The 22,280-nt window shown below is 39.7% G+C and overlaps 1 protein-coding gene across 3 annotated transcripts in view; it reads right to left on the bottom strand.

The window, feature by feature from the left end:
- The window catches only part of PLXNB2 (plexin B2), a 251,506-nt gene that overhangs the window by 51,492 nt on the left and 177,734 nt on the right, over positions 1 to 22,280 (bottom strand). For all 3 annotated transcript variants that reach the window (XM_031056904.1, XM_005420917.2, XM_031056903.1), the window contains 8 exons: positions 19,412 to 19,512; positions 17,162 to 17,288; positions 15,564 to 15,714; positions 13,097 to 13,211; positions 12,314 to 12,416; positions 11,741 to 11,842; positions 6,265 to 6,357; positions 4,998 to 5,079 (listed from right to left, as the gene is read on the bottom strand). In XM_031056904.1, coding sequence (XP_030912764.1) covers positions 4,998 to 5,079; positions 6,265 to 6,357; positions 11,741 to 11,842; positions 12,314 to 12,416; positions 13,097 to 13,211; positions 15,564 to 15,714; positions 17,162 to 17,288; positions 19,412 to 19,512 — 874 coding nt within the window. The remainder of the gene's footprint in view (positions 1 to 4,997; positions 5,080 to 6,264; positions 6,358 to 11,740; positions 11,843 to 12,313; positions 12,417 to 13,096; positions 13,212 to 15,563; positions 15,715 to 17,161; positions 17,289 to 19,411; positions 19,513 to 22,280) is intronic.

The raw sequence follows: 22,280 nt of genomic DNA, 5'->3' as shown, positions 1-22,280 counted from the left end.
ACTAGTCTGCAAATATATTTTTGTCACTCAGGCACTGTCAAAACATTCAAGTACAAAGTCCTTACTTTGACTAACCTCAATAACACATACAACTGTTTAAAGACTAATTAAAAAATCAAGTCCTCCTGGAGCATCCTGAGTCAGATATGGAAGGTATAGACTCTGCATGGGTGTCAGTAGGGGTGGACATCAGCTGGCATGGGACCTCTGCCAGTTGCAGGATTAAAGAAAGAGAGCTGCCTTTGTAGGCTGTTTCCAGGACATTTGGGACTTTCCATAATCATCACTCATGCGTGAACCAAATAGAAAGTTAACACTTAATAAAGTGTTAACCTTTGTTCAAGTCAATACCTCTGTGTTTCTTCATTCTTCTCTATTTTTTTGCTTGTGTTTTCCCTTTTGTCTTGAACTGTCATCCTGATGTACACCGTGTTCCTTTTTTAGTGGGGTTTAGTTCTAGCTTCTCTGAGCCAAGAAATCAAGTCTGATAATTGTATCTCTCTTACTGATGAAGCAGAGACCAACTGTCCCAGACACTAAGCTTGTTTTGGCCCCCATCAATCTCTAGCATGATGCACAGTCACTGAATCAAACTAATTTTCCCAAATAGATGCAAAGCCTTGAGACATATCTCGGTGGTTCAACACCATAAGGAGAGCCTAGGCTTACAAAAAACCATATGGAGATGCACTTGAGAATTAGCCCAGAAGAAAACAGACTGAAAAGATACCACATGTTTCTCTAGAGAAAGTGAGCAAGTTGCCCAGATTACCCAGCATGGGAGTGCTGTGCCTCTCTGGACAGGTGGGATGATTATTGTAAAGAGGAAAACACCTTGCTGCCTGCTTTTCTGCCCCTTTTTCCCCTGATTCTCTCCACTCTTCGCTGCTCTGTATTTCTGGCCACACAGCCTCTCACCCCCTGCCACTGAGGCTCCACCACTTTTTGAGTCTTGTAAATCAACTTAACTTACCAGAACAGCAGAAAGCTTTTTAGGCTTCCTCCTGTGCTCTTTCAAGAGTTAAATGTGCTTGCAGATGGGAATGGGGTATACAAGACAGAGCCTTAACATCTTCCCCTTCCCCTTCCCTTCATTAAGTCCCAAGAAACAGTAGCCTTAGTGACACTGGATTCTTTTCAAAAGAGGTTCATACTTAAAGATGCAGGAAATAAAGGAAAGTAAACAGATGTGGACAAAAGTAAATCCTTTTGAGATGATACAGTAAAGGCCATTAAAAACATCTATTTAAAACGAGCTTTTACTCTCAGACGAGCGGAGCTTTACAAAGGACACTGGCAAAACCACCCTCCAGTGAGTAGCATTTCAATACACTTGCTATCTTCCTAGATAACAGCAGCAGCAGTAACCCTTGAAATATAATTCCAAGAGACTACCATGTCAGATTTCTAGTGAAATGAAATTAAAATGAGTATGCTTGTTTTCCATTATTTTTTCAGCAGTGGCCTTATTCTCCTGCTAGGCATGAACAATATTGCTGATGCCCAAATCTTGGCTAGCCTCCGCCACTTGCAGGAGAACATGTAATCCCATACAGTCAGTTTTTCTCTAAATGCTGTATGTTTAAACCCCTCAGCATTCAGTTTCACAGCTAGTCTTTAAGATAATAACAGGTTTTTTTCTTTCCCTTACAATGAAGAGTTAATGCAATGATGCAGCCTGATTTTAACCCTTTCTTATCTATAGTCAGCACATCCACTTGATTTCAAGTACCTTTACAAGCACAAAATTAACTGAAGAAACACTAGAGGTGGGTGCAAAACTAAGGGACTTTGGCATCTGTAAAAATGAATCAATGAGAAAGAGAATCCATTTGATTCAATCTCTATCTTGAACTTCCAAGGAATTGATGCGCACAAAGCAGGAGTAGCATCATCTGCTTCACAAACTGAGCACATCAATGTGGAAGGCACTGAGCAACAAACATAAACCAAGTAATATTTCCTGCAGTTTGTGGGTCAGTTATCCACTCTTTATGTTGTTTTGTGGATATAGTGCTGAGGAAAGGAAAGCACCAGGCTGACAGCCCATGTATGCTGCTGTTTGCTTTGTGGACAGTGGCAAGGACAAGTTTCCTCACTGGGAATCGCTTTTATAGGAACCAGACTGCTTTCTTATTCCAGCACTCTGAAACACTGCTACTGCACAGACACTTGAACAGGAAATATCGTTGAGCAAATCTTCCCCTTGGCTTCCCAAACCTCGCATTTCCCACCCAGACAGCCACATGGCCACCAGGTACAGCATGGGAATTTGTTTACTGAAGTACTTTATTATCCTTCATTGGCTGGACAGGGATTCATATTCCACCCCTCAGCAAACAATGTCAGCACTGCAAAGTCTTGATGTCCCTCACATCCAGTTGCTTAAATGCAATGAAGAAAGCCATGGCCTCAAAGCATTAACTGCTCCCCTTGTTCACTGATCAGCTCATTATTTGTACCAGCAGCAAGCTACTCATTAGATTCAGACTCTTATCCATCACCTTGAGATACCAGCTGTGATATCATCGATAAAAGAACAAAGGATAAAAGGGATATATTGGATTTCACACTGTTCAGAACCCCTGATGGCTCGAGATGTAAAAATGCTATCATAACTTAGTATGCACTAAGTGTCACACAAAGAAAGGGTTCTTTCACTGGCAGGTTCAAAGGTGCTTCTCAGCAGCAGCCACATACCCAAAGCCAATTCTTTTCAAGAGGCATAAAAACACATTACACTCTGGATTTCATATGGCAAGGGAGTCTGAAAGTCAGAAAGAATTTGGATTTTAAAAAATCCCTTTTATACTAAAAAGAGACATCTGTTGATAATTTTTCAAGTCCCCTCTTGGAGGTGTTCTATATTTCAATTTGAATGATAACATTTCTTTAATAATTTAGCTACTTTTTTGTTTTGTTTTGTTTTTAATGTTTTTTCCAGACTCGGAAAAAAGATGTTGGGAATATTTGGTCAAAATTCTGCACTTTTAAACATGACAGCCTCTGGAATGGAAATTAAGACAGTCTGAGATTGTAATATGACCTCCCTATAAAATTCATGCCAGGTCCTCTTTTAAGTCTTTTAACACTGCACACAGAACCATAAGGAAAACTTCTAAAAACATAGTTCATGCTGCCAATATGAAAGAGAATAAATTTAAATATTGTACAGTTAGAAAAATGGTCTGAAGATTTATTCTGCAGAGGAAATTACTTTGGGGTACTAGTATTTTCCTGATGCTGTCCCATCATGCAAGTAACAAGAGGGTTGCCTCATAGGTTTTGCAATATTCTGCCTTAAATGTCAGTCCAAAGACATGTAAGCTAGGTCCTAGATACTGCTCCATTGATTTTAAAGGAGCTTTCTTATCTCAGGACTGGGCTTCACTGCTTCATTATTGTATGTTGAAAAGAAATGAAATTTATATTCATAAAGAGATTTTTTTCAGAGATCAAGTCTTTGTGCTATAATTTTTAATCTATTTTTAATAGAAATAAATTAATAGAGTAATGAACTGAAAACACACTAAATGTTTCTGTGTTTTCTTGATTGCCAGCTAACATAGGGACTGCAGAACCTGTCTGAACTGAGACAAGCTAGGAGATGAGATTTCAGGTAAAGTCCATATGAGTGGTTGTGACAAGGATCCTCTTTCTGCTGTTTGATGAGGAAAGTTCATTGAGGAAAGGAAAAGATCATTGAAAGAAAAAAATCAAAATGCTTAAGTGTTTAATTTTCATACTTAAGTATGAACTGGGAAGCTTTGCTATTAGGATTGCACTTCAGAGCAAAAGAAATCTTGAAAATTATAGAATCATAAAATCAGAATACTTTGGGTTGGAAGAGACATTTAAAGGTCACCTAGTCCAAATCTCTGCAATGAGCAGGGACATCTTCAGCTAGATCAAGAGATTTTTGAGATTGTCCTGTGTACAGCCAGCAGCTGCACTTGATGATCCTTGTGGGTCCCTTCCAACTCAGGATATTCCGTAATTCTGTGATTCTACACAGAGGCCCATCCAGCCTGAACCTCAACGTTTTCAGGTATGGGGCATCTACCATCTCTCTGGTATCCACAACATAGCCCTGTACTAGACACTGTGAAGAAAACTTACTCCAGCTGAAACCAGCACAGCAACCTGTGCCAGCGTTCACCAGCCCCCTTACTTATATCTAGTCTCAATCTACCCTCTTTCAGGGTAAAACCATTACCCCTTGTTCTATCACAACAGTCCCTGCAAAAAAGTTTGTCTTTATCCTTTTTATAAACAACCTCTAAGTACTGAAAAATTGCAACAAGGTCTCCCTGCAACCTTCTCTTCTCCAGGCTGAACAACCCCAACTCTCTCAGCCTTTCCTCACAGGAGACGTGCTCCAGCCCTCTGATCATCTTTGTGGCCCTTCTTGCTCTGCACTCATTCCAACAGGTCCATGATGTCCTTCTCATGTGGCAGGCCCAGAGCTGGGTGCAGCACTGCAGGTGGGGTGTTATGAGAGTGGAGCAGAGGGAGAGAATCCCCTCCCTGCTACTGATCCAGCCCAGGGCATGACTGGGCTTTCTGGGCTGCACCCTCACGTTGTTGGGTCCAGCTTGTCACGCCCTGTAGGACTGCTCTCAATCCCTTCATATTCCAGCTTGTATTTGTGTTTGGGATTTCCCCAAACCATGTGCAGGACCCTGCGCTTGGCCTTGTTGACCCTCACGAGGTTTGCACAGGCCCAGCTCTCGTGCCCATCAAAGTCCCTCTGGATGCCATCCCTTCTCTCCAGCATGTCACTGCACCACACAGTTTGGTTGGTGTCCCTGGCAAACTTGCTGACAACACAGATGTTTAATGCTTTAGTTTAACATTAATAACTTTTGGTCTGTCAGATTTAATTGTTTCACCCAAACCAGTAAAACCTACACACATTAACAAAACTCCAAATTATGAAGGAATTGATTTCTGCTTACTGTAATTAATCTCCCTTTAATCCCATATTTCATACTTACCCATCAGTTTGCTGTCAATCTTGACCTTATCTGTTTTTATGGATAAATTAAGTTGTAGGGTCTCATTTGCACTATAGGAAAACTAGAAAAGATGACATAATAGAGATATTTATACCTTCATTTGACAAGGTTAATTTCATGCATTTTCTATGCTTCTCAATAATCAGACCTGTGAAGGTTTTTAGAAGCTCTCCCAAGCCTTATGGCCTTTTTTCATCTTGGGCAGATACATTTATAGAAAAATGTTTTAATGAACCTAATCCTTCACAATCAGAATTTTCAAGTACCAAGGGACAGCAATATCTGAATACTCGCTTTTCATTAATTTAATTTACATTTGGTTATAACTATCAAAGCAGCAAAAGTGCTGTTCAGAGGCAGTAAGTATAGCTGCTGACCCTGCTGAGTTCTCCCTTCCCACACCATCTGGCCCCATTACTTCTGTGGGCACAGCAGACTCGCACCACATGGAGGGGAAATCTCTTGCATCTTTTACAGTGCAGCCTCCTCATTTTACAGCCAAATCACAAGGTTCACATGCTCCAAGACATGAGCTTCTGCTCATGCTGAAAGAGCAGCAATGACAATTGTTGGGAAACAAGAAGAACAAATAAAAATACAGACGCTTGATAAAGCAAATGCTTTGTGCTAGGCACAGATGATGCATAAATCCTCATTAATTCTCAAAACTAGTTAGTGAGCTTGTAAGATATAAAGTCAGCATAACATTTGGGAGTCAAACTTGGAGCTTAGAAAATAGACATGTTTTAAAATATTATTTTCTTTCACAATAAAAAAAGCGAGAGTGAAAGAAGCATAACTACTAGGTAGCCAAGCAACAGCATATTGTTACCATTCTTACCATTCCCATTTTTATAGATACAAAATGGGAAAGATAATGAATTGGAATGTGGAGAGGAAGAGCACTGAAATTCTTGCATTTTATCATCAATGATTTCACTAGATTGCATGAAAAGTGAAGAATAAAACAGTAGTGGTCTCAAATTCCTCCAGACACAGTTCAATAATTCCATGGAATACACAGGTAGAGAAATCAGGGAGAAAGACTGAGGGTTTTGAGGGGAGACTTCAGGAGCTCTGAGCCAAAATGGTAGCCTTTGACTACTACTGCCAAAGGAGAATCTCCATCAGAGATGACTTTCTTTTCTGAGGGAAACACATATTACCTGTGTAATTCTGGACACTTGTGGCTACAGTTTAGAAGAACTGAGCATTTTCGGTAGGTGAATAATATTTTCACATTTACCTCTTTACTCACGAATGAAAATTTTCCTTCATCTGACTCATCAACAGAAGCTTCAAATTCAAATTGGCTGTTTCCAACCACAAATTTTTTACCCTGAGGATAAGAAAATTTCAGTTTAGAATTTGTATAGAATCACCAAGCATATTAAAATATCACCAGGCGATATCCTGTTCAGCACTGGAAGTAATCAAATCCAAATGGAGAAGGCTAACTTCTTACAGTCATCTTCTAAAGCAATGCTAGAGAGAAGCTGAGCCAGAGCAATCTGTGATTTTGCTGCACTCCTCCAACATTCATTCATGGTAGGCACACCAAGAAGTTCAAGGAAAGCAAGATCATATATAGCACTCTGTTTTAGGGAGCAATAAGAAAAAGCAGAGAGATGTGAATACTGGATGGCTTCACACATCAGATGTGTTATTAACAGAGCTGTGTGAGTTCTGCCCTTAAAGGTTTTCTCTGTAGGGATTCTGGGCAGAGCATCAATGCAAGAGTTGCATGGGAAACTAGAATGAACATCTCTCAGCTCTTGCTGCCTTTCTCCTGCTTTACTGTGACTCCAGCTGTATTTTCACAGGGCAGTCCTCAATGGCAGCACTAATTTAAGGGTGTTACTACCTCCTGGACATCGTCCCCTCTCTTCTCCCTAGATCCTAAATCTATTGATTTCTATCTTAAGTCTGTAGCATATATTGACTTTCACTGCACTGACAAAACTCTCAGCTTGGCTGCTCTGTGATTCAGTCAAAGAACTTGGCTGGCTAAAAACCTCATCCCATGACATTGTTTCCGTGCTGGGTCATTCTCCTGCCCATAAGACGGATATTCAAACAGTTTTGCAAGAAGCATATTAGAAAGGAGTGAGTAGCAAGGATATTTTCATACACTAATGTTGGTAAAGACTTAGGAAGTCACAACTCACTTGGGGACAAGACCACCTTCACCTTTACAGAATCACAAAATGGTTTGGGTTGGAAGGGACCTTCAAAGACCATCTAGTCAAACAAGCTTGACATAGGCAGAGACATTTTTCCCTAGACCAGGTTGTTTGAAGCCCCAGACAACCTGGCTTTGAACATTTATAGGGATGGAGTACATATAAGTTTCTTGGGCAACCTGTTCCAGTCTCTCACCATTGTCATTGCAAAATATTTCTTCCTTATCTCTCTAAAACTACCCTTTCTCACTTTAAAAAATGTTGCCCCTTTCTCTGACCCTACAGGCCCTGGTAAAATGTCTTTCTCCATCTTTCTTATAAGCCCTATTTATATATTGAAAGTCCACAAAAATGTCTCTCAGGAGCCTCCTCCAGGCTGAACCACTTCAACTCTGTCAGCTTTTCTTCAAAGGAGATGAACTCCAGCTCACCTTCTCTCTGATAATTTCCATGTCTCTTCTCTGGACCCATTCCAACAGGTCCATATCTTTTTTGCACTGGGAACCCCAGAGCTGGATGCAATACTCCAGCTGAAGTTTCAGGAGAGTGGACTGGAGGAAGACAGATAACCTCCCTTGGCCTTTTGGCCACACTTCTTTTGATGCAGCCCAGGACACTATTGGTTCTGGGCTGCAAGTGCACATTGCCAGCTCACATCTAATGTTTCATTCTCAAGTCCTTCTCCACAAGGCTGCTCACAATCCATTCAACCCCCACTCTGCATTGATCCAGGTGCAGGACCTTCTCAGTGGCCTTGCTGAACTTCTTGAGAACTTCACTGCGAATGTAAAGAACTAGTCCCTGGTTTTGACCAGAGCCATCAAGTTTGGAGTGCACCTGGCAAAAACATAATGGTTATCTGGTACACTACGTTTATCTAACTAATGCAGTGGAAAGCTTTCCTACTGCACCTTCACTGTGACAGGTTGGGCAGTGGACATGAGCCCACCAAGGTTTGGGGCTGAGGAGGACAACGTGTATCTGGACAACTAACCAGATAAAAGTTAAAACAGACTTGAGGCTCTGGGTGGTTATTTTATAGAAGAAAACAAACCTTTTACTTTCTTCTAGGAAGCTAGATATAGAAAATAAGCTACTGCCTGAGCTCTGAAAAGCCTTGTCTGAAAATTTCCAGCCCATTCTACCTTACAGAAAACATACATAGTCCAGGTTTTAAACCATCTCCTTTCAAATATTTTTATAGGAATGCTGCCTTGTTTTCTTTGCCCCACATATTTTAATATAACGTGTTTTTCAAAAACATTCAAATTCTGCTCCTCCTGTGTAAGGCTTTCCCACATGCTTAACAGCAGGCTCTAGGAGAGGAGGAGAGCTGTGGTGTGTGTGACAGCTGATACCTGGAGTGCACTGAAATCAGGAGCTGCTTACCAGGCTCTTGAGCAGAAGGCAGCAGAGCTCTCAGTGAGCAGTTTGGGGGCAAGAGATGTGTAGCAAGCACTAGGAAGCAGGTTACACATCAGACACACATGACAAAGACAAATCCAAATGGGAAATTACTTTTAACGAAAATCTTTGGCGGGCTAATAAGGTTATCTTGATGCTGGTACATCTGTCTCTCCTACTGTGCCAATCTTTCAAGGACTCAGCTGGAGAATGCCTCTCAGAAATTGCATGCAATATGACTGATCAGTACTAGACTTCCCTCCTTCTGCCTGTCTGGGATGGTGCTACTCCCACAAGAATGACAACAGCTTGGATTTCTCTCTCCTTCCGAATAAAATTCTTTCAGAGGAAAGAAGGACAGAACAGCCAACAGCTCCTCCTCTTCTAGGCTATTTCCCTCCAGTGGAAGCCATCATGAGGAGACTTATTCTTTGTACTTTAAGCATTTACAAGTTTACAGGAGCATACAAAACGTGCATTTATACTTCCACCCTCAGTGGAAGTATAGCAGTTTCTATATTTCCAGTATAGAATTAATTCTTGATATAGTCCAGCAACAGCAGTTTTTAAAGCCATTTACCTCTCCTACTCACTAAGTAAGCCCTTTAATGTTCATCTCCACCTAGAGATGAAGATTCTTATATGCACAATGTTGGACAGTGCACTTAGTCACCCATAGCAAGGCTGTGTGTGCAACACCCCTTTAAGTAAAGCACAGACTAAACCAAGGTAATAGAACTGGTAGTTCAAAGTGACATCACAACATTAATTTTCTGCTTTTTCTAAGCAAAAATTTAGGCAAGTAAAATAGGAGAAAAATGGATATACCAACGTTCTAACCAATAAAGACCTTAAATGTGCTCATAGCTGCATGACTGCTAGCTTCAAAGATGCTGTAATGCCCAGCATATCCTGTGGCAAAATTGTTCCACATGAGAAGCCAAATGCTATTTAGCATTTGGGCTGTGGGCCAATCCCTACAAAATATCCATCCATGGCTTCTCCTGAGCCACCCTGTTTACCATGAAATGTTTACCAAAGGCTAAGTGTAAGTTATGCCCTTCATTCAAATGAACTTTCAATCATCAAAGTTTCTTCTTCAGATAGAATAATCCCACAGGCATGAGTGCCTGTGTGATTACCACAATTTCATGCCTTATTTGTCTGTTATCACATGTATTAAAGGGCTGTGTATATAGCTGTAGTCACAGTGTGTGTTTGTTGAAGTCCTGTCACTAAAGGCATTCTTGTTTTGACTTAAAAATTCACCTCTGTACCAGGATATATGGAGCTGACTCCATGACAGAGATGACATTTTCACATTGCTCCCACCCAAGAAAAATTACTCTGACATCATTTGACACTCATTGCTCTCCAGCATCTTTCCAGTTCTGGGACTATGCATTCACCTTGGCTTCCTACAGAGACTTGAACTCCTCGTAAGACTTCCCAGTTCCAAGTTAAATAAATACATTCTGTAGGCAAACTGTTAAACATTGCTACCCATGACAAAGCATCCAATCCACAGGATGTGTCTTTGCATTTGTTAAATGCAATTGATATCTCACAGAATTAAAAAACCCCAGCAGCCTTTTCTCCATTCCCTTTTTGTTACTAGTAGTTCAGAAAGATTAAAGTGCTTATTCATAGAATAATAAACTAGATGAAGTAGTTTTTGCATTCCTGCTGCAGTTTCTCCTTGGAGGACAAGGGTCCACTAGAAGTCAAATTCAGCACATCTAGATTATGCATCTGCCCTGAATTTCTCTAGAGAGAGACAGAAAAGGCTCTTCCAATTATAACAAGGGAGCAGGAAACGATTTTCCTCTTGGGCAGAAAAACAGCTCTTGCCAATGTTAAGCAAAAGAAATAAAAGTATAATCTCCAGACTACTTTTCAATTAGCTGTGGGTGTAGGAGAGGTGTTGTATGCCACATGTTGCACACAGCCAGATGTCCTACCAGGGACCAGTTCTGGCATCTTGGAGAACAGACCAAATTCACCAAATTTGCATTTCGCTGTCTGCATATATTTGAAGGTCTTCAAACAAAAATGTTTATTTTTGAACGTATGTTTTTATAGCACAGTTTTCATATATGTCTATAGTAGTGACACACATCATGGTCTTTACATGGTGCTTACAGGTTGCTTTTTGCACTTCTCTGAATATCCTTCTTATATTGCTACTCTTCAGGCCTGTTGACCCTCTTCCATCCCTTGGCAGCAGCAGCAAAGGTGATAGAAGGAATTTAGAAGCTATACAGCATTCCAATTTGAAAAAGGAAAAAAAAAAACACCTCAAAAAGAAGAGCCTTCTTTCCCATGATAGATGGCCAGGAGTAAAAGAAATCAATGCACTCCCGAGTGCATCTATCATCAATTCCCATTTACACAAAGACAACACAGAAACAAAGAATAGAAACTGATAACAATACTTGAGCTTTCACCTAAAAATGGTTTTAAAGCCTCATTTTCATCCCACTAACAATAACATTTTATGCATTGTCTGGGCTATAACGCAATTAAAACCCTAGGGTCTAACTGACTTAGAGACTTTGTAATTTATTTTCTGGAAGCAAGTACTAAGAAAGAGAAGCCTTTGCTATGGGTGAGAAAATACCTGATCTTCTGGTTTGATGGTCACACACACACAAAAGTGCAAGATGATGTTATCCAAACTAAGAAACATGTAGTGTTTAATGAGTGTATTTTTGTGTTTGAAGGTGAAAACTTAAAAAAAAATTAAGCACACAGAGTGATGTCATTCTAGAACAATAGCAACAAAACCCACCAAGTATTTAATTAGAAAAATATGTGAAACATTCACAATTCCTACAGCTCCTCTCATTTCATTACATGAAAAATAATTGTCCAGTGTATTAATAGGTCCAGTCTGCATTCTTTAAAACGTCCCCTCCATTTTAATAGTTAGAGTATTTTCTCCAGCTCTGATTCTCTCTTGGTGATGACTCTACCACAGTAACCAATATTTTATCAAACTCGAATGCAGCCCTTTTCTTTCTTTAAATTACTACCAGGATATCCAAGGCACATGAAACAATGCTTTAGTTTAGGGATGTGGATGCAGTTTAAGAGGCATTCAAATGACAGCTAGCATTGAATTAATCTGCTTACCTGATAATAATCTAGATGTTTTCCCTCAAAATACACAGTTGTTTGGTACTCCATAGGTATTATTGAAGGGTCAGGGTTTAGAAACTGTGGGCATTCTCCTTCCTGGGAAGAGATACATTTTATATGTTATTACAAATAAAAAATCTTATCACAACAAGCTCCAATGGCCTTTGGACAATAGAATGATTGTTCTGAAGAACTTCATGCTTAAAATACAGTGACAGATTTGATTACACCCTTTCAAATTAGACATGCTAAAAATGACTGCAGCATATGTCAAAGCTGTGGGTGATTATCTCTCCCTGCCTTGAAATCTCGTTCCTCCCATTGAAGCAAAATAGTAAAAGGCACAGAAATATCCTTTCAGGAGTTATTCAGTCTCACTGCCCCGCCTCAATCACACCCTTAAATTCCCACCCCCGCACTGTCACTAAAAAAAACACCTTACACTTCTGGAGTTAACTTTAGAATCATTTTCAAATCTCTAATTCAACAACTGATATGAGAAATCCAGCAAACAAAATATTGAAGTGTTCTAATAAAAAACCTAATAACCTTATTTTTAAACATTACCATATTTTGTTTAATCACATCTTGTACTGAAGAGGACTCTTCACAGATATGTCTCTTCCAGTCCCACTGGCAATTCCATCTATTGCTTGCACAGGAATAGCATCTACAAATATAACATGGTAGTCATGACAAATTGTCAAGCTTTTTCCCCCACTGACAAGAAAAGTAAACGAAATTCCATATATATTCACAGAGGGTAAATCAGTCTGTTAGAGTGTCCTTACTATATTAAGATCAAAACTTCACAAGAACAGTTCAAGAACCCCAAAAAGCTATTTTGTCCCTTAAATAAATATTTGAGCAGGGACCAGAAAATCATAGCATTTGCAAAAACTTTGAGATCAAGCCTGAGAGGACTGGAAGTGATTTTGATCAACCTTTATACATAGGGATGAACAAAGTCTTTGGGCTGGCTGCACCTCCCCTGTTTGAAGGCACTGCAACCCAAAGCACCAAACTACCATCATTACAGGGAACAAGTAGGTACACAAATGTCCTCATTGCTCACCTGCAGACACATTAGCAGCTACAGAAATGGCAACACAATGAACTGGCCTTAATTATATGTACCATGAATATTGCTATTCCATGCTTTATGATGCTGGCTCACCAGGTGCCCTTCAACCATTTTTAAACTCCATTAAAATGTAAGAAAAAGGATTTGGACACTAGCAAATTCTGAGTGCCAAAGGCTTAATTATGAAATGATTGAGTAATTCAGGTGCCAGTTACCTAACACACCAAGCTACAGGATCTAAACATTTAAGAAGCTGAAATACTCACGGCTGATTCTCAATAAGATTCATTGCTTCTCCACAGTCATAAAAAGGGTAAGTATGTGATGCAAAAAAAATCTTGTTCTTTTCAAAGGTTAACTGAAGTGGAACTGAAACATGATCTATCACAAAAGAAAAAAAATTATCCAAATGGTTGTTGAATTCTTCAGCTCTTGAGATGAATGATACAATGATAACAATTTTATTAATTTACAGGACATAAGCAAATATTTAACTATACTGTTAACACTCTGGATCTCATGACTTAAAGTCTGTAAGTTCTGTTTTGTCTTTTTAAGCTTTACAAAATTTTTCAGAGCAGGATTCTCAGAAGAAAAACAGAGAGAAAAAAGGGAAGAAGCAAAATGAAAGAATAGCTTTGTTTTATGGAAGTGTTTTTCAGTGGTGCTATTATCATGCCAGACTTTTAAAGAGTCTAGAAGAACAAGGAAAACTGATTAAAGACATAATTGAACACAGACGAAAACTGGCACAAGAACAGTAATTTTAAATAAAACATTTTCTTAAATATTAATATATCTGCATGTAAAATTACTTCTTTCATTTTGAATTAAAAATGTTACATGAATTCAAGCAAATGATCTTTGTGGTTAATGCCCAACAGTGCCTGCAACAGTTACCACAGGCATTTGTGAGCTTCAGTTTGCCATACATGATTTCTCCACAAATGTACTTCTTGTCTGGATTATTACTAAAGAGTGAAACTGTTTGAAATACCTTTTGCAGAAATCATTAAGCCCTTATGACAAGCTATTTCACAAGCTATTGAGCAACTTCAAACTCTGCTTTCCTTGAACAGGTTCTTGGAAGACCATCAGCTGCTTGGCTGGAAGTTACCTCTGCCTGCACTGGGTCCCCTTGAATACTTCAGACTCACAGCAGTGACAGGGGATTTCCTAACAACAGGACTGGGAAAAGGCATCCTTCCTAGAAATTCCTTTTGGAAGCAACCAACCACAACCCAGACTTTTCCAACATCAACAGGGCTTCTAAACAGTAACTGGATGTCTCAGGACTGCCAGGAATATACAAATACCATGCATACAAATATATTAAGGGCAGGTATCAAAAGAATTGGGCCAGGCTCTGCTCAGACAGAGCAAGAAAAAACAAACTGAGACACAGGAGGTCCATCTGAATAGGAAGACAAACATCTTCACTTTGAGGGTGACAGAGCACTGGAAAAGACTGCCCAGAGAGGTTGTGAAGTCTCCTTCTCTGGAGACATTCAAAACCCACCTGGATGAGAATATTACTTTTGAAAATCCTTTCAGATGTGCAACCAACTCAGAGAGTCATATTATTTCTAGATTACTTGTTTATTCTAATGCCTTCTCTGACAGACTTCTAGTCTTACATTTAATGTTGGATGACATCCAGATATCACATTTATCAACCCCATTGCTTTGTGTCCTGCTTTACAAAATATTTAGGGAATGTGAATTGGCCTTAAATAACAGGGTGCTGCTTTAGCCCTTAGCCGAATCTGATATAACACAACATACTCCAGCTAGTGTAAAATTCAATAATGAGATTTTAATGTAATTACTCTCCCTGCAACTAAAATTAGATTTTTACCTGTTTCAGCCTTAAGAGAATTGAAACTTATCTTAAAAAGTGCTTCCAAGTACCACTTTGACAGTTCATGACTGCTAAAATGCATATAAAAGACTTATCCTCAGGGGTACGTCTGCAAGCTGTAAGAGCACATGTTTTTTGCTTCTAATTTCTCTTCAGATTTTTAAACTTGATACATAATAAACAGTGTTGTGTAATGAGTTTCATTCCATGTGTTTATGCATCAAGATGTATGAACTATGGCATGAACAAAGCACTGTCTAGGAAACTGCACAGAATTATGGCTGGCAACAGACCTCAGGCCTATAATCAGTGCTTCAGAACAATGGTGCAGTCTTTAATTATATGATGAAGTATTTTTCCATCAGGCTTACTGCTGCAGAAGTTGGAGGACACACAGAAGAGGCAGAAGGCTGGATGCTAGGAAGGATAGCCTTGTAACATGAACCAGAAAAAAGCCCCTGAAGTACTGTTGACTGGAGCAAAACTAAGAAGCCAGACACAAATTCCTTCATAGCTGAAGCAGGTAGAAATCTCTTCTGCCCCCGCAAGTCAGAGTGCTTAGGCTTGATTAGGGTAACTGGGTTTTGTTTGTTTGGGACTCAGAATAGCACCTCTCTGACTCCATGTCTATGTCTCTCCCAAGCTACTGTTTCAGGTTCCCAGCAGAAACACTGGGAATGCTACAGCTTGTAAATATATCAACAGAAAAAGTCTGAGCAAACTGACAGCTCAGCAACAGACTATGTGGGGAAAAGGACTGGAAGAGGAAAAAAACCCATTTTGTAGGCACCTCATATAAGAGCATAACATTGGAAACAGCAACCTATGTTCTTTTCTCTTATTATCCATGTAGGGTATCAATATTTCTTTACCTTGATGTTTTGGTGTTGGAGGAATTATATCAGGGGGATCACAGATAATAACCCCGTCTTTCAACTGAGCAGAATGCACTGTTTCACCAAAGGTACAGCAAACCTTGTCACTCTCAGTCAAAGTTGGCATAGGACTTACAGTCAGTTCCACCTGGAAATAAAATTTTAAAATGGTAAAATATTTGGAAGAAATGAGCTAAGACCCAGTAAGACTTGGAAATTTTCAGTTTCAAAGGTGATATTATACCTAACATCACAGAACATGGCTCTCCTTTTCAATTTTTACTTCTTCCCATCTGTTAATCTTTTCTCCTTAAACCCCTACCAGTCTTTCCAGGCTGGGTCTTTGTGGAATTAAACTGATACAAAAACCTTTTGTCCTGTCAATGCATTAGACCAGAACAAAATTGTCTGTACAGTCACACCCAAAACCTTTTATCCTTGTCCTCAGCATCCAGTTTAGCAACAGTAAACAGAGTGGTTAACACTTCAACCCTGACAAAATTAATTAATATTACATGAACCTTAGGTGTTCTTAGTGAATAATGAAAACAGAGCTGGATAGGCTGGAAATGGTGGAGTTTGAAAAGGATGAACAGAAAAGTGGCTTCCTCAAGACTCCATGCAAATGCAAAAAATTCAGTACTGAGAAAGGATTTCTGAATGGTGATGAGATCTTATCTTCCTCAAGAAAGAAAGCATTTGACAAACTAAAAATAACTAAATAAGATGGGAAAACTTAACAAGGAAAGAGAAAACAATTCAGCTGAAATTTGGGGTCCCGTTCTTGACTTAATGTTTCAAATGTGTTAATTATACAGTCTAACTTTTTCCATTTCGTATTGCCAGTAGAAAAGACAATTATCCCCTTCTCACTGAAAGCAGTTATACTCTACTAATATTTTTATTCAGCATAGAAATGGCCTTAACACAATGCTGTTTACATAATTTACAAGTGGAATTGAAGTGACTTGAAAGAAAGTTTCTTTATTTCTGATTAAGAGGAATTAAAAGCCATTTTATTGATTTTACTTGCTGAACACCCCCAGGAAGCACTCAGTCTGCATTGGCATGCCCCATTTGGAATTACAGCAAGCTATGACACCCTGATCACACTCCAAAAACTCAGTTTTGTAGTTTTGTTGCCACAGAGTCATTTTGCATGCTGAATTTACCTTCTCCATGTATCCGCTGTGTAGGCAAATCCACTGCTGATTTTAAAGCAACATCTTATGGCTTCACTGCTTACTTAAGTTCATGCTCAAGTAAGCTGAAAGGGCAGCATGAAATCTCCCCTACCAATTACTTTTTATGGGTTATACAACACTGTGTAACACTTTCATAATATTCAGGTAAGTGTAAGTGCTTTATCATCCATACTAGTGCATCACTTTGGTTTACACAGGTCAGAAACGTGAACTCAACCTGCAAGAGCAGCAGGCAAAAAAGAGCACTGTGAGAAATGACAGAGATTGAGACACCAAAACAGCCTCCTATTCCTAGTCTCCACTGTGCATAAAGAAATCAGATATTCATCTTTCTGGTAGTCACATCAATGTGCTTAAAGAATATTTATGGAAATCATCTTCCTGTTATACCTTAGCAGGAGCTCTGCGACTCATATTTAGAGGGTCTGCACTAATGATAGTCACACATGTGCCACTTGGACTCCACAGCCAGTGGTTCTCCTTATCAGCTGTACCACAGTCTGCCTTCTTTGTGCACCTGAAAAAAAAAAAAGGAACAAAACCCAAAGCAGTATTATAGCTGGACTCTGCTTTCTCTGAATTATGCAACAATTTCACGATTAGAGACTGAAATTACAACCCAAATGTCTACAAATTTGCTTTAATATTGAGTAGTGGGGTTGCTATTAGAGAATTTTTAACAGAATGAGTGGTGCAATTACAATTGATGGTTTGACATGCCAAGTGCAAGCGCCTATACTATTTTGGACAGCACCCTGAATCAGACAACCCAAATCCAGGCAGTGACAGCATAGGAACCATGGGGCAGTGGAGCCATCTGAAATCAAGCTGATAATCTCCATTGCAATACGCAACAACATCCTGAATGAGCGGGCACAGACTGTTTTTTCCTGCAGGTCAAATGGCAGACACCTATGTGCTGCCACTGATGAGACACAGCACTCAAGAGAGCAAGATGCAACAGAGAAGTATTGCTGGGAGCATACAAGCTTGTGGATAAATTCCATGTAACCCCAGTGCTACAAATGTTATTTTGTAGGAAATGTTTTCGTTATCAACTGCCAGTATTTAAAACCTCTTTCTGCCAAGGCAGTGTTACAATTGTGGAAGACAAGAGCAGTTGTGCAGCCTCACCAAAAACACCAGAAGATTTTCCCAGCTCAAGTACAGGAAGAAATGCTGCAGTACAGAAGCTGCATGGGGCTACAAAAGCTCATTGAGGTGGGGACAGTCTCATGTGTATTCTTTCCATTCTGTGCAAAGTGTAAAAGAAAATGCTGGAGTATCTCTGTCTGCTGTAGCAGAAAGTTGACTATTAACTCATCAGGGGCTTTAATGCAGTGCAGCTGTTGCACAGCACTGTCAAACCTCCTTTAAACAAATCATTTACATACAGAGTAAACATTCACATAATATATCCCTAAACACACTACTAAGTGCTGTGTGTAATCATGAGACAGAACTGAAACTTAAAATGAAGCACTTTTTTTCTCCCCTTTGGAAATAATATTAGCAAATGTGAAAATTCATGTTTGCCTGTTCTCAGAAACCATTAATATTTTGAGATATTGAGGTCAGTGGTCATATCAGAAACCTGAAGGGAAATCTAAGGAAAATTGCCTTTTTTATGATATATGCCAAAGCCTTTAACTCCCAGCAGCCCAGGAGGAGTTTGAGGTTACATTCCAAATTCTCAGGTTTCATCCACAGCAACTGAAACCCCAGGCTGGAGGAGTTACAGTATATTACATAAACCCGCATACACCACATAAGTTTCTCTGCAGTGCTCCATATTATGCTACATCAGGCTGATAGGTAACCCAATGTGATAGTTCACATTTTCAGACAGGAAACTAGAAGCCTGAAATTCATCTGCATATTATAATTAAACAGCCTCTTTGTTCCAACAGCAAGAAGTTAGAATCATGAATTCCCAACCACTCATGCCAAGGGGTTAATTAACTTAGTAGTCAAAAAGAGAACTGCAGGACTGCTCTTCCCTCTCGGCACTCTAATCAATGCAGAGTGTAAAGAAGAGACATTCCAGGGCTGTTCAGTGCTGTCCTAGTTTACATGTGCTTGAATATTCATTCAGTGAACCTCTGCAGATAGTCAGCAAAATGTCACTTTCTGCTCTCCTACAGGCAGGTGAGGGTTCCCTGTAGCTACACATCTTGATAGATGATTATGTAAAACCAGCATTTGAACTATACACTCTGTTTTAGACATGGAACACTTTTTTCTTTTATGTTCTTTTTTACACTTTACTGATGTACTTAAAATACACGCAGTAGTTTCTGAATCTGAAATAGGGAGCATTTTTTTTTATTTTCTGGGAGACCATGTGACTGTACAATTGAAATAGTGATAAAACATACACTTAGAAGATGTATAATCATTCTCAGTGCCAGCAGATAAGTATACATTTCCCCAAACTAATCAAATCTGAAAAAGTCAACGGGGACTTTTTTGTGTGCACAGAATATTGATATCAATGTCTGTGATAAAATGAAATGACTGTCAGGAGAGCAAGGCTGAGTACCAAGGGCTGGGATCAGCATGCCCAGCAGCCCCCCAGAGCACAGGTCAGAGCTGGAGCAGCTGCAGTGGCTGCGGCTGAGCACCCCTGGCAGCACTCACCTGCCCTCCCGCACACACCAGCCGCAGTACGGATCCCTCGCCTGGGCACACTTCTCACAGTCCGAGTACTTGTGGCAGTCCTGCACAGGCAATCGGTACACCTGGAAAAACAAGAGCAAGGCAAACCTAACAACTGAAGGTGGCATAACGAGGTGGAAACATTTGTGGACTTAGCTGTACAGCCTCATTGCCTGTGGCAGCTGTATTATTATACTCAGAGCTCAGCCTGAGTGTATTAAGTATATTATACATACTTTCTTTTCCCCCTTAACAAAGTCTAAATTCACATACTTTTTTCTGCTTTTTTTCCCCACTCCAGTATTATCTAATCTGTCTTCAAAGTAATGTAGGACATTGTTATAATCAAGAATTATGAGCAACCTTTACAAAAATTGAGCTTTTCAGTTCCTCCAGTTATATTACTTGTGGAAATCTACACCTCAGGACAGAAACTGCATCAGCGATGCTCCAAATTCAAGAAGCAGCTACTGCAGGGTGGTTACTTTCAAAAGACTAACATGGTAGTGACTAGATCATTTTTTAAAGAGAATATTCTCCTCTCCCTATCACTACCATGGAGGTGAAATTGTTTGGAAATGCACTTCCAGCCAGAAGGCATTTCAGAAAGTCTGCAAGCGCGAGAGAGCCAGGGTGTTTTGGGTTACTGCACTTCTCCGTGCATAACCTTCCACCATGAATACAGTCACTAAATAAAATGGAAATAATTATGACAGGAAGCAGCAGGGGAAAGAACATTGTCAGTTCTCATGTCTCATTCCCCCAGTAAATATACAGCTTCTAGTTTTGATTTCCTTTGGTGCGGAGAATAAACAACATTTTCTTTGGCTCACAGAAAGAAGAGCCATTCCTTTTAGCTATGCTGCTGCAATGATGCAAGAGGAAAACAGGACATACATCTTCCAGTTTATGACTACATTTTACTTTTAAGGAGCACAAAAGTGTAGGAGCAGAAACTCAGATGTAGGCTTTATAGTCTCACTTTAATATAATGCCATTCTCATCTCACTGGCAATTACAAAGTTACTTTGACAGTCTGAGTTTGGCCTTTTCTTCATATTCGGAGAGTTAAAGAAAATTACTCAGTTAAGGAAAATGTCAATATTGTGCATTTTTCTTGCATTTATTAATACAGGGGTTACCTTTTCAGCATTCTCTTCTTTTTAGCTAACTGGAGCTGTGTCACTGGCACTCATTCACTAACTGGTACCCATAAGTAATTTAATATCCAGTCAATGTTTTTTTTTATTTGACAAAATATTTGTTTCACAGTTCTGGCAGGCATAAACAAGCCCTAGAGATTGCTGTCTCTGCAAGTTTTGTGTGACCTTAATGACAAAAAAACCCCACCAAACCGAAACCAAACCCAAAAAACCAGCTCCTTTAACAGCCAATTACAAAAATGCAAATAAATTAATTTTAGAGCTTTGCAAGTTGGCCCTCTAAATCAAAAAATGCTAAAAACTAAAACAAGCAAACAAGCTTGATCATGGTAAGTGACTACCACAGTGACTGCTTTCCCCCAAATACATTAAGTACCTTAAGGAATCTGGGATCCTACCAGTGATATACACTTGGAATGAACCAGCATGAGCAGCACAGAGGTGCTAAGCTCCTTTCCAAGTCCCACAAGAAGGTGCAAGGGGTTTCTCCTGCTCTCTGTTTAAACTTTAGGAGCAGAGGGGACTGACTGCTGAAAGCATTTGCTCAAAACCCCCCACTGCTCTTGGCACCACAACAGAAGCTGGGAGAAAAGAGGTAAGAAAGGTGAAACAGGAAAGGAAGAACTTGATTCTCACTATGGATCCTAACCTCTGTATTGTTTTTCCCTGATTTCTGTGTTTCTCTGATTTCTTTTTAAAGAAGCTATCACCTACCACATCACCACTTCCACTTTGTTCAAGTGCTCACAGAGCCCAAGCAATTAATTTCTAAATGCTGAGACAGTCTGCATCTGCCTGGTAGCTCAGCAGCATGCATGCCTGTCAGTGCAGCCAGTTGTTCTTTATTATTTACCTTCAATCATTAAAACACACAAATTGGGGTTCTGATATCTCTATTCCCACAACCCACAGCCATGCCTAAGCCAGAAGTGCATATTTCATCTCTTATTCTTCCCCCCTTGCTTATGTCACCTTATTTCTCCCAGCTCCAAAGGCCTCCATTCTCCTCCTGTCTATCTGCTTCTAAAAGTGGGTGGGACTGCTCACTGTAATTAACTCCTGGAGATGACAGTAATGCAATGCCATTACAGAGCTCCCAACTTTAGCTATTCATATTTAAGCTAAACAGATTTTGTAAAAGAAAACTATTATTCACATTATTCAAAAACTGCAGTGTCTACAAGAGCTACTTGGAAAAGATTTAAGTAAAATCCTTTCTTCAGCAGAAATTTGCTGCATTCTAAATTTAAAATTTAGAATTTTGTAGTAATTGATTTTTTTTTGCAGGTTTTCTCTGATAAAAAGTTGTCTGCTGTCTTTCTAAATTCTACCATTTTAAGCTGACTGTCATCAGAAAGCTTGTCTTCCTTCAGTGCTGCTGCTATCCCTTACATTGCTCAGCAGCACACACAGTAGCCTGGTGCAGACCTTGGGGCTTTTACATTATGTGCCAGCTTGTCCAATGGGGGGCCAGGCCACCCAGAGTTTTGTGGACAATGTTGAAGCTTGGAGCTGTGTTCCAAATTTGAACAGGAGCCAAATGAGAAGGAACAACAACTCGAAAAAAAGAAAAAAGTAACCTCTCTCCCACACCGTCATATTATTAAATGCTTTATCAGCCAGTTTTCTGGCATTTTTTCCAACATTGTTTCTAGCCTAAAAACCTTCAGCTAGGCTATAACGTTCCC

This window comes from Geospiza fortis, unplaced genomic scaffold (assembly GCF_000277835.1).
Source record: "Geospiza fortis unplaced genomic scaffold, GeoFor_1.0 scaffold195, whole genome shotgun sequence".
NCBI lineage: Eukaryota > Metazoa > Chordata > Aves > Passeriformes > Thraupidae > Geospiza > Geospiza fortis.
The sequence above is the reverse complement of the archived record's forward strand: the minus strand, read 5'-3'. Positions and strand labels throughout refer to the sequence as shown.